The 15499-nt window shown below is 40.4% G+C and overlaps 1 protein-coding gene across 2 annotated transcripts in view; it reads left to right on the forward strand.

Moving 5' to 3' along the window:
- The window catches only part of CHP1 (calcineurin like EF-hand protein 1), a 35859-nt gene extending 29122 nt beyond the window's left edge, over positions 1–6737 (forward strand). The window contains exons 5-7 of one of the 2 annotated variants that reach the window (XM_004010459.5): positions 446–507; positions 4502–4624; positions 4772–6737. In XM_004010459.5, the coding sequence (XP_004010508.1) occupies positions 446–507; positions 4502–4624; positions 4772–4825 (239 nt within the window). In that variant the 3' untranslated portion in view covers positions 4826–6737. Of the gene's footprint in view, positions 1–445; positions 508–4501 lie in introns of both variants that reach the window. The other variant, XM_060419072.1, reaches the window with a different exon arrangement.
- The last annotated feature ends 8762 nt before the right edge of the window (positions 6738–15499 follow it).

The raw sequence follows: 15499 nt of genomic DNA on the forward strand, positions 1-15499 counted from the left end.
TTACAGTGTCTTTAAATCTCTACAAGTAAGGGCAGTTGCTCTTGGAAAAACTATTAATTCATTGTCAGTTTTCTGTCTGGTGTCCTTTATATACTTGGTTCTTTGAGAAGGGACAAAACATTATTGCTGCTGCTACTGCTAAGTTGCTTCTGTCGTGTCCGAGTTTGTGACCCCATAGATGGCAGCCCACCAGGCTTCTCCGTCCCTGGGATTCTCCAGGCAAGAACACTGGAATGGCTTGCCATTTCCTTCTCTAATTCATGAAAGTGAAAAGTGAAAGGGAAGTCGCTCAGTCGTGTCTGACTCTTAGTGACCCCATGGACTGCAGCCTACCAGGCTCCTCCGTCCATGGGATTTTCCAGGCAAGAGAACTGGAGTGGGTTGCCATTGCCTTCTCTGCAAAACATTATTGAATTTCCACTAAATTCTTGTTTTTTCCTACCAGTTGCTTTTCGACTGTATGACTTGGATAAAGATGACAAGATCTCCCGTGATGAGCTGTTACAGGTATGTGGGAGAATTCTAATGCACACGGCTAGCTTGTATTGGGGCCCTGCTGACTTAGTGATATGGACAGGAATTGTTCTTTCCTTCAGTAAGCTTTTATTTAACACCTGCTATATGCAGCGTCCTGTCCTGCATATATAGGATAAAGCAGAACAGATGACCTGGGGAAACTTGAAATGGCTCATTGAGTTCTCACAGATGTCACCACTGTTTAAAAGGTAAGCACCGAAGAATTGATGCTTTTGAACTGTAGTGTTGGAGAAGACTCTTGAGAGTCCCTTGGACTGCAAGGAGATTCAACCAGTCCATCCTAAAGGAGATCAGTCCTGGGTGTTCATTGGAAGGACTGATGTTGAAGCTGAAACTCCAATACTTTGGCCACCTGATGTGAAGAGCTGACTCATTGGAAAAGACCCTGATGCTGGGAAAGACTGGGGGCGGGAGGAGAAGGGCATGACAGAGGTTGAGAAAGACTTCGCCTTCCAGTGCAGGAGGTGCCAGCTTGATCTCTGGTCACAGAGCTAAGATCCCACATGCTTCATGGCCAAAAAACCAAAACATAAAACACAAGCTATATTGTAATAAATTCAATTAAAAATTTTAAAATGATCCACATCAAACAAAAAAACTTTTAGAAATTTTATGAATCTTTAGGATCCTAGGGGGCTAACACATTCAGGAATTTCCATGGGGAGATTTCTCTATTTCAAGATAAAACTAAAAAGTAAAGTGCTTTCTAGTTCCCTTGAAGTGAGTCTGAACTCATTGCTTTGAGAACTCTTCTCAGTTGAAATTAAGGACCAACCCAGGGTATTCCTATTAATTTCTGAGTCATAGTAAAAACCAAAACAGTCTGGAGGTCAATGATTGTGTCCTTTGGTTTTGAACTGGGGACATCTTTTTTTGTAAGAAGATTTCACTTTATTTAAAATTGCTACATATGGACTTCTGAGTTCTGGAGAGAAACATAGAGGCAGTCACTCTGTAGTTGCAAGTTTTTATCCTCTGGTCCAGATCTAGCTGCCAGAAAGATATATTTTGGAATGGAAGGTTGATTTTTTCTTTTTTCCTATTATTAAGATAAAAGAGCCTGCGGCAGGGTATGAGGAGGAGATCATGTGGCCAGAGTGCCAGTCAGTGACTAAAGTGTTCCTCAGGCCTGAAATGACTTTAGAACAAATGTGCTTATGGATTATTGAGGTGTCAGAAGACTAATGTTATCCTAGCAAGAAGAGAATTTGAACATTTTACCAAAGTTTACAAAATTAACTTTTCTAAACTCTGCCATTTCTAAGACATTTGATAATATTAAGTTCTTAATTACTAGGTGGATATTTAAAAAAAATTGCTATTTGTCGTAAGGAAAGTCTGAGTGTTCTTATTTTCCTAGTTTGATTTTTATAAAAAGTTCTGACTGAACTTTTAAGGGTGATGGATATGTTTGTTATCTTGATTGGGGTGATGGTTTCACAAGTGTGTGTACATATGTCAGAACTTATCAGGTTGTACATTTTAAATGTACAGTTTACTGCATACCAGTTATACTTCAATAAAGATAGTTGCTATACTCATTTTATGAGAGTAGCATAACTTGGACATGAAAATATTGTAAAGACTATAATAAAAAAAATTACAGTGCAGTCTCTTTTACTCACATGGATATATAAATCTAAAACAAAATATTAACACATCAAATCCAGCAGTATATAAAAGGAATACTATATTGTAGCCAAGGTGGCTTTATACCAGGAATTTGAAGTTGGTGTAAAAGTAGAAAACCTACCAGTAGTATTTCTCCATGTTAACAGATTAAAGAAGAAAAATCAAATGTTCTTTTTCATAGAATTTTTATAAAATTCATCATCCAGTCATGATTTTTTATGGTAGGAATATTGACTTTACATACTTTTTGTAATTTTTAAATTTTTATTGGAGTGTAGTTGACTTACAGTGTGATGCTAGTTTCTGCTGTACAGCAAAGTGAATCAGTTACATGCATATGTCCTCTATTTGTTAGATTGTTTTCCCATATAGGTCATTACAGAGTTTTTAGTAGGGTTCCCTGAGCTATAGAGTAGGTTCTTATTAGTTATCTATTTTATATAAAGTAGTGTATATATGTCAATCCCAACCTCCCAATTTTTTCCTCTCTTTCCCCCAACCCCAATTCATGATTTTTTTTAAAGTCTTAAAACAGAGAGAGATGGGAGCTTTCTTAAACTAATAAAAGATATATACAGAAAACCTCATCACTCATTTTAAAAACAGCAATAATAAAAGTTCCATTTGCTAATAAACTTCTGACTGGAGCTAAAAGTGACACTGTGGAGAGGTGGAAAGGGCATTGGCCATGAGTGGAGGCCTGGGTAGACAGCTTGGGCCACTGGCTGCCGGGACCCGTGTCCAGGCACTTCTGGACCTGTCTGTCCTCACTGACAGACTGAGTGATTTTTACTACACCCCCACTCCTATACCCACCTCACTGTACACATATAGCACATAATTCTAAAAATAAAACACTTCAGAGAATAATTGGACTGGGACCTGAAGAAACTGCTCTTTGAGGATGGATTTGTCTAGTTGGCCATACACAGTCACTGTGTGAGTGCTCAGTTGCTAAGTCCTGTCCGACTCTTTGCGAGCCCATGGACTGTAGCCTGCCAGGCTTCTCTGTCCTTGGGATTTCTCAGCCATAAATACTGGAATGGGTTGCCATTCCCTCCTCCAGGGGATCTTCCTGACCTAGGGATTGAACCCACATCTCCTGCATTGGCAGGTGGCATGTTTACCACTGAGCCACCTGGGAATCCCAATCACAAGGAAGATAACAAATGGCTTGGCCAGTTAAAAGTTTTTGCTAACATTGCCTCTTTTTATTTATCCTTTAGTTTGTATATATTTCTCCCCAAATGTACAACTTCCAGTTTTCAAGAATTGATTTGGGGATCAGGGTGTATTGATACAAATCAGTATTTCAGTTCTTTTTTTTTTTCCAGAATATCCCATAACATACTTTTAAAAGTCAGTTTCAAGAGATTGGGGAAGTGTATAAAGGAATAGGGCAAAGGGAGTCCCGTGAACAGCTGGCTGAGAAGGTCTTTCTTTCCTAGGGGAAAGCTCAGCTCTTACCTGTTGAAGACAGAGGTGGTAGACTAGGGCAATGCAAGGTATCATAAAAGCACCCTGTCCCCCATTTCATGTTGTTTTAAAAGTCATGTTATTAAGAGTTGTTTGTTTCATTTAAGGTAGCAATTTTCAATGTATAGTCACACCCTAAAAATGTTAGCAGAATAAGTGAGGAGGTGGCGGGTTTTTTGATACGTTTGGGAATAAATTTGGTGAAAGTGTTTTTTAATTCTCTTTATCACAGTTCTCACAGCCCTTTAACTATGCTTGTCATTTTTCTAAAATAAGGGATTTAGTATTTAACCCTTCAAGGATCTTTATGTTCTTTGACCATACTTTAGGAATAGCTGAGTTAATGCACTGTCAAAGCGAACTGTATTCTGGTAAGATTCCAGAAAGTCTTACCAAACTGACTTAAACCTATAAGTGACTAGTTTGCCTCATGCAACAGGAAGCCTGGGAATATACTGTCCAGGTTTGTACAGTACCTAAATGATATCCAGGAACCAGGTTTCTTCTTACTGTGGCATCCACAGTACATTTGACTTTCACCTAATGGTCCCAGGATGACTGTTGTTCGGCATCATGTCTACATCCTGGGCAGGAAAAATGGAGAAGACCAAAATGCAAAAGACTTTCCCTGAGGTGAAGGTCTGCCTTCCTATTCAATAACTTTGCCAAAGAGTTCTGCTCATATTATTGTCTAAAATGGCCTAGATGAGAAGATATCCTTTGAGGCTTTTTGGCTGTTATATTAGAGGACATCAAAGGAACAGAGGGTGCAGGTGGCTTTTTATTTTTCAAATTTTAGTAAGAGAGTCCTCGTGACCCCTAAGTCTCTCGTAATTCCTGGCTCTCGGTCCTGCAGGTGCTACGCATGATGGTCGGAGTGAATATCTCAGATGAGCAGCTGGGCAGCATTGCAGACAGGACCATCCAGGAGGCTGATCAGGATGGGGATAGCGCCATCTCTTTCACAGAATTTGTTAAGGTCAGTCACTTACCTCTTCGCTTGAAGAACTTAAATACTACTATGCAGGAGAGAGGGAGAAAAACATTAGAGAAGAGCTTGAAACAGCATCTCCTGTTGTAACCTTCGTAACTGTAGCTGGGTTTGTTTTTGTTTTTTTTTAAACAGGTTTTGGAGAAGGTGGACGTAGAACAGAAAATGAGCATCCGATTTCTTCACTAAAGGACTGAGACCAAACTATTCCTTGCTTTCTAGTATTTAAGAACTGGAACTTGAAACCCCTCCTATCCACCAGCCCCACCTCCACCCCATCCTTCCCCTTCTCCCAAAGTACTACTGCTGTTGCATGACAACCCCAAATATGTTCTGTCAACGCAAACCTGCCTTTGGTGTATAAATAGGGCATTACAGAATGGTACAGCCAGTCTAATTCTGTTTAGTGTTGTTCGCCGGATATCTCCATTTCTAAATGTCACCTTCCCTTGTTCTGCTGCTGAGTGCCATGCATCCATCCAGTCTGAGAAAGTGAGAGGGAATCAACCGAAGAACAGCCAGCAAAGCTCTTTGGCTGGATGTGAACCGTAGCCAGGCTGCCTTTCCGCCAGCTTGGCTTTGGCATGCTCCTTCATCCTTTTTTGTATGTTCTTTGCTTCCACTTCTCTTCTCCCCAACCTACCACTCTCTTAGTCTTTCAGTATCCCTGGTTTTTATTAAGCTTCCATCCTCCCTGTTCTACTTGGCATCCTCAGTTACACCTGTTAAATATATTTCAGACTTGGCAGTATAGTTCAGTGATCTGGCAGTTTTTAATCTACCTTTACTCTTAAATGGGTATCTGGGATGTTGCCTCCCCAGGAGCTCTTTAGTAACCAACACTTCTCTCAGAAGAATGTCTTGACCATCTCTTGGTCCCCTCTGCTCTGTCACCAAAGGGCTGTTGGTTAGAGAAGCTCTTGAAAGATAAGAAAGATAAGAGGTGTAGAGCCAAGTCTTCTAGGTGGCTTGCCCAGGTCACTCTACCTCTGGCCTCTGACTCTCAACACACATACCTACATGGCTGCTCTCGTTAGTACAGTGTTGATTCTCTAGAAATTAGCCGTATGCCTGCAGCTTGCTTCATCTGAGGATAATGTCACCACCAGAATGGCTGCTCTGACCGTTTGCTTGGTGTCTTTCTCATGGCTTTTTGAACAAGGAGGCTGGGCACCCTAAAATATTCCCACCTCTACAGCATGGTTTATGCCTTAGTGTGATGTGCCCTGGAATTCTTTTCACTTCACATTTCTAAGTAGAAAGATAAGTGCCTAACTTATCCCAGGCCATAAGATTTAAAAATTGTCCTCAGTGTCTTGAGGTTTTGCACAAAATTCTCTCTGAATTTTACACCTGGAACAAGTTAATGCCGGATGCCATAGTCAGGTCTTAATATAGGTCCAAAATATTGAATGTATTGTATCATTAGCAGCCTGGTTACATTGACTTCCTAGTTCCTCTCGTACACTACTGCTAATCCCTTAGGAATGAGAGCTCTGGCACTGGTGACACAACCTGAAGTGGCATTACAAGCCTTTGCTTGAACCAGAGCAACTCCTCTGCCCCAAGGAAGCTTAGTATGGATGTCACTGAATCAGGCTGTGGTCATCCTAAGATCTGTCCTTATGCATCTCTTCATCCATATATCTGTCCTTGGCTGATTCTCTCTGACTCATTGCTTGCTTGCTTCTTTCCTTGCTTTGGAAGGCTATCCAAGATGTATACACACTACTTTATGAAGGGAATTGCTTAAAAAAAAAAAAAAAACTGCAAAGGGTTTGGGAAGAGTGCTTAAGAAAGAGTGGCCAGGCTGGATGACTCAAGTATAAATGAGAGAGGATTTCATAGAGAAGTATCAGTGTGACTTTGTGATCAAGTGATGTAATATAGGAATTGTATAAAAGGGAAGAACTGTCCAACACTGGTCTGTTCGTGAGGTACTTCAGAGGCTCCTTGACCTGCATATTTAAAGTTCCTAAGATGATGGCCTTTTCCTCCTCTTGGCTGTGTAGCAAACTGTTTTAATCCACGGTTGTGCCTTATTGTTCCATTAAAATTGTACTCTTCGATCCATCAATAAATACTTGTGGTTAAAACAAAACAACATGGTTGATTTTTGTCCTCATGTTTTATAAGTATTTTTCATGACTCAGTCCCTTTCTTCAGGTTTGAAATCATGTGTCTTCTTTACTTGGCTTTATGTCTGTGCTATCAAATGCATTTATTTGAACATAATTGAGCATGATGTGAGATTCTGTCAGCATTTATATCTGCTGCTGCCTGGACATACAAGGCAGAGGTGTTCGTCTAGTGGCCAGCACTGAATGCATCTGAGTGTGATTGACAGCCTCGGCCACTTCCCACTCTTTCCAGGTTGGATTCTATTTCTGTTCTTGAACCCCTGACTTCTTAAATGTAGAAGAGGTCTAAAATGGGGTATCTGTCTATTGCTTGTTATTAATTTGTCCACAGTCTAAGTGACATAGTATGCCCAGCTATTCAGTTCAGTTCAGTGGCTCAGTTGTGTCCGACTCTTTGTGACTCCATGAACCGCAGCACACCAGGCCTCCTTGTCCATCACCAACTCCTGGAGTCCACCCAAACCCATGTCCCTCAAGTCAGTGATGCCATCCAACCATCTCATCCTCTGTTGTGCCCTTCTCCTCCTGCCCTCAATCTTTCCCAACAAAAGGGTCTTTTCAAATGAGTCAGCTCTTTGCATCAGGTGGCCAAAGTACCAGAGTTTCAGCTTCAACATCAGTCCTTCCAATGAACACCCAGGACTGATCTCCTTTAGGATGTACTGGTTGGATCTCCCTGCAGTCCAAGGGACTCTCAAGAGTCTTCTCCAACACCACAGTCCAAAAGCATCAGTTCTTTGGTGCTCAGCTTTCTTTATAGTCCAACTCTCACATCCATACGTGACCACTGGAAAAACCATAGCCTTTTCAGACTGTATTTTTTGGGGCTCCAAAATCACTGCAGGTGGTGACTGCAGCCATGAAATTAAAAGACGCTTACTCCTTGGAAGAAAAGTTATGACCAACCTAGATAGCGTATTCAAAAGCAGAGACATTACTTTGCTGACTAAGGTCCATCTAGTCAAGGCTATGATTTTTCCTGTAGTCATGTATGGATGTGAGAGTTGGACTGTGAAGAAGGCTGAGCACTGGAGAATTGATGCTTTTGAACTGTGGTGTTGGAGAAGACTCTTGAGAGTCCCTTGGACTGCAGGGAGATCCAACCAGTCCATTCTGAAGGAGATCAGCCCTGGGATTTCTTTGGAAGGAATGATGCTAAAGCTGAAAGTCCCGTACTTTGGCCACCTCATGCGAAGAGTTGACCCATTGGAAAAGACTCTGATGCTGGGAGGGATTGAGGGCAGGAGGAGAAGGGGACGACAGGATGAGATGACTGGATGGCATCACTGACTCGATGGACGTGAGTCTGAATGAACTCTGGGAGATGGTGATGGACAGGGAAACCTGGTGTGCTGCGATTCATGGAGTCGCAAAGAGTCGGACACGACTGAGCGACTGAACTGAACTGAACTGACTAGACAGACCTCTGTTGGCAAAGTAATGTCTCTGCTTTTGAATATCCTGTCTGGGTTGGTCATAACTTGTCTTCCAAGGAGTAAGCGTCTTTTAATTTCATGGCTGCAGTCACCATCTGCAGTGATTTTGGAGCCCAGAAAAATAAAGTCAGCCACTGTTTCCCCATCTATTTGCCTTAAAGTGATGGGACCAGATGCCATGATCTTAATTTTCTGAATGTTGAGCTTTAAGCCAACTTTTTCACTCTCCACTTTCACTTTCATCAAGAGGCTCTTTAGTTCTTCTTCACTTTCTGCCATAAGGGTGGTGTCATCTGCATAGCTGAGGTTATTGAGATTTCTCCTGGCAATCTTGATTCCAGCTTGTGCTTCTTCCATCCCAGCGTTTCTCATGATGTACTCTGCATATGAGTTGAATAAGTAGGGTGACAATATACAGCCTTGACGTACTCCTTTTCCTATTTGGAACCAGTCTGTTGTTCCATGTCCAGGTCTAACTGTTGCTTCCTGACCTGCATACAGATTTCTCAAGATGCTGGTCAGGTGGTCTGGTATGCCCATCTCTTTCAGAATTTTCCACAGTACTGTGATCCACATAGTCAAAGGCTTTAGCATAGTCGATAAAGCAGAAATATGTTTTTTCTGGAACTCTCTTGCTTTTTCGATGATCCAGCAGATGTTGGCAATTTGATCTCTGGCTCCTCTGCCTTTTTAAAACCAACTTGAACATCTGGAAGTTCACGGTTCATGTATTGCTGAAGCCTGGCTTGGAGAATTTTGAGCATTACTTTACTAGCATGTGAGATGAGTGCAATTGTGCGGTAGTTTGAGCATTCTTTGGCATTGCCTTTCTTTGGGATTGGAATGAAAACTGCCCAGCTATTATTACATGGCTTTTCACACTTTCAAGTTTCAGTCCACTACATAGGATATGAGTAATTTCTTATTTTAAAGTTTAGTGTCATGCCACAGGACTCAAAGAAGTAACAACTGGAGTCAATCCTATAACTTCTAACAATACCATCTTCTTTTCCCATCCCTCTGCCTCCAAAGTCCATTCAAAATAACTTGCACTGTTTTAGCTTTGCTTCACTTTGAGTAATTTTACAATCTGGAGAAAGTGAAAAATAGTTGGAGTAACCATAACATCAGTTTTGGAGGAACTTTAATATTACTGACCATGCCATAGGTATACAGTCTATGACTAAAATAAAACAATTGATACTGTAAAAATAATTTTAAGAACATTACAAAATTACTTGCAGTTTGAAAAGAATCCCCTTAATCAATTTTATCTCCCTTGCTCCCTTATGGTCTATATATCCATTACATATTTTTAACATAAATGAAACAAACATGAGATACCAGCTTTTAGAAATTAACATTGTGATATTTCCCTATATGAACCGTTTTTCCCTGTTTATATTAATGGTTGCATAATATTTTGCCAACTTGATGTATATTTACTTAGCCATTACCTTGTTTGCTTAGTTTCCAATTTTATGTTTGAAAATAATAATACAATGAGTGCCTTTCTACCTTAATTCTTTTTTTCTTTGGAAACATTTTCTTAAAGTGGGATTATTAGAGCTAACTTTGGGCATATACTTCAAGCTTTGATAAAGAGAATGCCACAAGCAATCTAATTACTCTCCTTTACCGTCAGTGTTCTTTTTAGAATGTGTTTCATGGTCATCTATTTTTTTCAACTTAATTATAGAATCATGTTGCCAAGTTTTGTGTTTAAAACACTATTCGTACTAATTGTCTTGATGGGGATTTTTTTTTGTTTTTTATGTGGATCATTGTTAGCTTTTATTGAGATTGCAGTATAGTTTCTATTTTGTTTTGATTTTTTGCCATGAGGCATGTGGGATCTTAGTTCCCCAATGGAGCATCCAGGTATTGAACCCATGTCCCCTCATTGTGAGGCAGATCCTTAACCATTGGGCCACCAAGGAAGTTCCTAGAAAATCTTGAATGATCATTTCTGTCAGAGATCTTACAGAATTCCTAAAACAATGGAAGATTACCTGGATGATTTATTGATAGAATTCCTGCCTGTTAATTCATAGACTTAACTAGGTTCTCCAACTAGCTATAATACTATTTTGCAAAAAAATTTTGGTATTTGTGTTTGTTATTAGAAATACACAAAAGAATATCTGCAGAATTTTATACATGAAAGGGGATGACTGTCAGGAGAAACAAATAAGAGACAGTCTGCACCATCCCAGTTGACACTTTATAGTTTTTTGTTCTTCCTTAGTTTCCTGTACCCCAGGAAGAAAAATACCTGTTATTAGTGATTGCATTGACTCTAATCAATTTGAGAATTGCTATCTGAACAATATTGAGTCTAACAATCCATTTTCATGGAAAGTCTATTTATTTAGATCTTCCTTCCTCTAGGCTTGTTTTGTAGTCTAAAGTGTAAAAAGCTTGGACTTGTTTTATTAAATTTTTCCTAAGCATTTTATCCTTTGGGATGCTATTTTGAATGCAGTTTTCTTAGTTTCATTTTTGTTATTAGTATAAAGTTGATTTTTGTATACTGATCTTATATCCTACAACCTGCTCAACATATTCTAGTATGTTTTATTCATTTTGTTTTTGGGGTGGGTGTGTGTGTGTGTGTGTGTGTGTGTGTGTGTGTGTGTGTGTGTGTGTGTGTGCTCAACATATTCTAGTAGTTTTGTTTTTGGTGTGTGTTCCTTACAACTTTCTACAAAAGATCATGTCAGCCAGTACAATGTAGAGTAGCGGTGGTGGGAGATGGTGTCCTTACAGTGTTTCTGATCTTAAAACCAAAGTATCCTCTCACCATTAAGTGTAATATTAACTGTAGGTTTTCCCATAAATGCTCTTTATCATGTGAAAGTTTTAAGTGTCCTAGTTGGGTCAAACTCTTTGCGACCCCAAAGACTGTGGCCAACCAGGCTCCTCTGTCCACGGAATTCTCCATGCAAGAATACTGGAGTGGGTTGCCATTCCCTTCTCTAGGAAATCTTCCCCACCCAGGGATCAAACCCTGGTCTCCCGCATTGCAGGCAGGTTCTTTACTGCCTGAGTCACCACTTCTGTAAAAGTAAGATTTCTTGGCCTCATCTGAAGACTTAGGAAACTGGATCTCAGCTGCAGCGGTAGGGAATCTGTACTTCTAGGAATTAGCTCAGATGACAGCCTTAATGGTGTTTGAGGATCTATACTGCCCACCTATGGTTTTTCCAGTAGTCATGGACCGATGTGAGAGCTGGACAACAAAAAAGGCTGAGGACCGAAAAATTTATGCCCTCGAACTGTGGTGCTGGAGAAAACTGAGAGACCCTTGGAGGCAGAGAGATCAAGCCAGTCAATCCTAAAAGAAATCAACCCTGAATGTGCATTGGAAGGACTGATGCTGAAGCTGAAGCTCTAATGCTTTGGCCACCCGATGAAAAGAGACGACTCCTTGGTAAAGGCTCTGATGCTGGGAAAGATTGAGGGCAGGATAAGGAGGGGGCGGCAGAGGAATGAGATGGCTGAATGGCATCACTGACTCAATGTACATGAGTTTGAGTAAGCTCCAGAGACGGTGAAGGACAAAGAAGCCTGGTGTGCTGCAGTCCATGGGGTCGTAAGGAGTCGGGTAGTACCGAGCGACTGAACAACTGTTAAAAGTTCCTGGGCCCTGAAAATGAAACTAGTAGTAGCATATTTTAACCTAACGATGGCTTAAAATAGTCACGCGGCCTAGCCATAGACTACCTAACGACGAAGTTCCGCCGCTTAAACGCGGAAATAATTTTACACTCTTAAGAAATTAATTAAGAAAGTATTTTTCCCTATTACCTCAAACCTGAGACCCAATCACAGGCCAAAACAGGCCGAAAGAGTGAGGCTAGAGCTATTGATTGACACACATTCCAACCAACCTACAACGGAAGAAGAGCGCGCCTGCGCAAGTCATTATCCAATCTGTACTCAGCATTAGCGGAAGAGGCGGGGCGCCTGGAAACGGCCGCCGTAGAGTTGGCGGACTTGAGAAGGAGCGAAGATGGCGGAGTGAAGCACATTGAGGCTGTCTGGCCTTTGGGCCAGGGGGCGGGCCGGCCCCCGGGCGCTGGAGTGCTTCTGCCGGCCCGCGCGAGGTAAGCCGGGAAGGCTAGGGACGGGGAACTAGCAGGAGGTGGCGCGGCCCAAACCATCCGAGGAGCAGAGTGCAGAGCCTGCCTGCAGCTGGTGCGGGCCTTGGCTGGGCGCTGGTTTCCTTCTGAGCTGCCCTAGGGCGGCCGACCCTGCCTTTGAAGGTGTGTTGCACCACTTCTCAAACCCGTTCCGCCACTGACCTCAGTGCCTTGGGCTTGGCTGCGTTTGTGCTTTCGGCTCGTTCCCCAGTGGTTGCACCCACGCTGTTGTATATCTGGCGTTGTGTGTCGTTTATCTTTGAAGAATATCTTAGTTTTATTGGTTTGTTTCTGTTCCTCGTCTCACAACTTCTTGCCCACTGTTTTGCCTTGAGTCTCGGGTTTCAATCGAGGCCTGTCCGAGTTCTGAGTATTTTGTGTGCCCGTCCCGTTGACCTTGAGATTTGATGTAACAGGTCAGGTTCCTCACCCTCCCACACCACCCCGCCCGGGGATTTCAGTTTGAGTCTGTGTATCGTGTATGTACTCTTGCTTAACTCTGTTACATCCATTTATTCCCACTACCACCTCTCAAACTTTTTTAAGGTCTGAGAAAGCAGCTTTGTCCTTGTATGACCTGATAGTTGCCTAATGGCGCATTAGTCTCGGCTGACTAGATAAAATTCACCGTAGTTTTCCAGAGCTGAAAGAGTCAGTGTACAGTTTAATTTATATATATATATATAAATATATAAATTTTTTTAGAATGAGGAAGAGTTTGGGGAATTATTATTAGAAAGTAATTTGGTTAATGGGGGCAGGTTGCAAAGTATAATACTCAGGCATTTCTATTCTGTTTTTGTTTAACTTTATGGGATGTATCTTTTTGTAATTTGAGTTGTTATGACCCCTCACATTCGGTCTTTCAGTTAAATTGTGGGAAGGGTTCCTGTTACTAGGTTTCTGAGTTGGTGAAGCCTGTTTGAAACTGGCACTTTAGTTAGGCCCGGTTCAAATGACGTGTCCTACTACAAATGAATGTGACTGGTAAACACTTTGTGCTGGCTCTGGATTTAGCAGACCTGAAAATACTGGGTGAAGAAATAAAAGCTTTTTGTTGCTTTTGTCTGGAGTAGTTTTTTCCTTTCATTTAGGAAAATAAAGAAAATATGGTGCAGAACATTCTTCTTCCTACCTTACAAACAGGGGAGTGGTCATCTTTACTAAAGCAGAGGTCTTCTGTGGGAGGAGAGGGCCCACGGCATCATCAGATTCTCAAGGGGAACCTTCTTTAAAAACTTGAGAACCACTGCTTCAGGAGTTTTGACATCTTTATAAAATTAATGCCAGTGCAGATAAAGAGTAACTTCTTTTCTGATTGTTCCTTCCAAATAGTGTTTTATAATGTTTAAGACTTATTTGTTTCATTTGGATAATTATGCACATGGATGCATGTAGCACACATGAGGGCTATGTCCTTACTGCAATTTTTCTTTCTTCCCCTTACTGCAGGAAGAACAATTTCCTTGCCATTTAGGTGCTTTTATATTCATCTCAAAAAAAAAAACAAAATGCTGAACTCGGGATTTGGCAAGTGAGTAAAAGTAGCTAATGCTTTTAAATACTGTTAAAGTAGCTCAGAAATAGCTAGATGGAAGTGGAACAAGAAATCATTAGCTTCAACTGAGAATGAATATCACAAGTGAGTATAAATTATTTAAGCTAAATCATTTATTTTCAACAAAACCAATGTATTAGATATAAAAGAAAATAAAAATTTGATCATTTTCCCAAACCAATAATTTTTATTGGATAAGGAGGAAAGATTTAGAGTATAGTCACTTAAATTTGAATTATAAAGCTCTTCAGTACACCTTTATTATCTCTTGGTATGAATCTATTCTTCTGAATTTACCACAGAAGTAAAGTACATTCTGCTGCTCAAAGAGCATTAAGTGATAGTGCTTTCATAGTAGACAGTAACCTTATGTGCAAATTAGGGTTCATAGCTACTGTATTAGTTTCCTGGGCTATAAAAAAGAACTACTAAGTGGGTGACTCAGAAATCAGACATCTAAAATCAAGGTGTTGCGGGGACCAGACTCTCCCTGAATGCACTTGGGAAGGATTTGTTCCAGACCTTTCTTCTAGTTTTTGGTAGTTCTTTGGCTTGTGGCAGCATAACTCCATCCTTCACAGGGCATTCTCCCTGTGTATGTCAGAGTGCTAAATTCTCCTTTTATAAGGACACTAATCAGATTAGGGGCCCATTTGGCTTCAGTATGACTTCATTTTAATTAATTACTTATGCAGTGACCCTGTTTCCAAATAAGGTCACATTTTGAGGTACTTGTAAGACAACATACGAACTTGGGGATGACATTTGACATAGTTCAACCCATAATGTCTACTTAGTCTTACACCTTGATTATTGATTATAATATATGAAAACATTGAACGTTCAACTGCTTTACGGATTAAAATCTTGTATCCCAATTGTATAAGGTGTTTAAATATAGTCGAACTCATAGAGCCTGACAGTAGAAGGATGGTTGCCAGGGGCTTCAGGGAGTGGAAATTAAGATTTATTTAATCAGTACAGAGTTTCAGTTTTGTGATACGAAGAGTTATAGAGATGGATGGTGGTGATGGTTGCACAATAATGTGAATGTACTTAATGCCATTGAGCTGTACACTTTAAAGGGTTAAGATGATAAATTGTATGTTATGCATATTTTACAATTAAAAAATGAAAAAGGTTAGTGAAAAGCTCCAACTATGTATATTTTAATATTAAGAAAAGGAATAAAAACGGAGGAAACAGAGTAAGTGCCCTTTAGTTGTAAGCGTCTTTATCTTATGCTTTTAGAGTAAAGGCTTTGTTGCTTGGATTTATAACCTTAATTAATTAAGTCCATGCAGATTGTTGAATAAAAATTCAGCTGAGTTAATCAATTTTAATTGAAGTATAGTTGATTTACAATGTTGTCTTAATGTCTCCTATACAGTAAAGTGAGTCAATTATACATACACACACACACACATTCTTTTTTATATACTTTTCCATTATGGTTTATCCCAGGACTTTGAATATAGTTCCTTAATACAGTAGGACCTTGTTGTCCATCCATTCTGTATATGATAGTTTGCATCTACTAACCCCAAACTCCCACTCCATCTCTCCTACCTCAACTCCCCCTT

Source organism: Ovis aries, chromosome 7 (assembly GCF_016772045.2).
Source record: "Ovis aries strain OAR_USU_Benz2616 breed Rambouillet chromosome 7, ARS-UI_Ramb_v3.0, whole genome shotgun sequence".
NCBI lineage: Eukaryota > Metazoa > Chordata > Mammalia > Artiodactyla > Bovidae > Ovis > Ovis aries.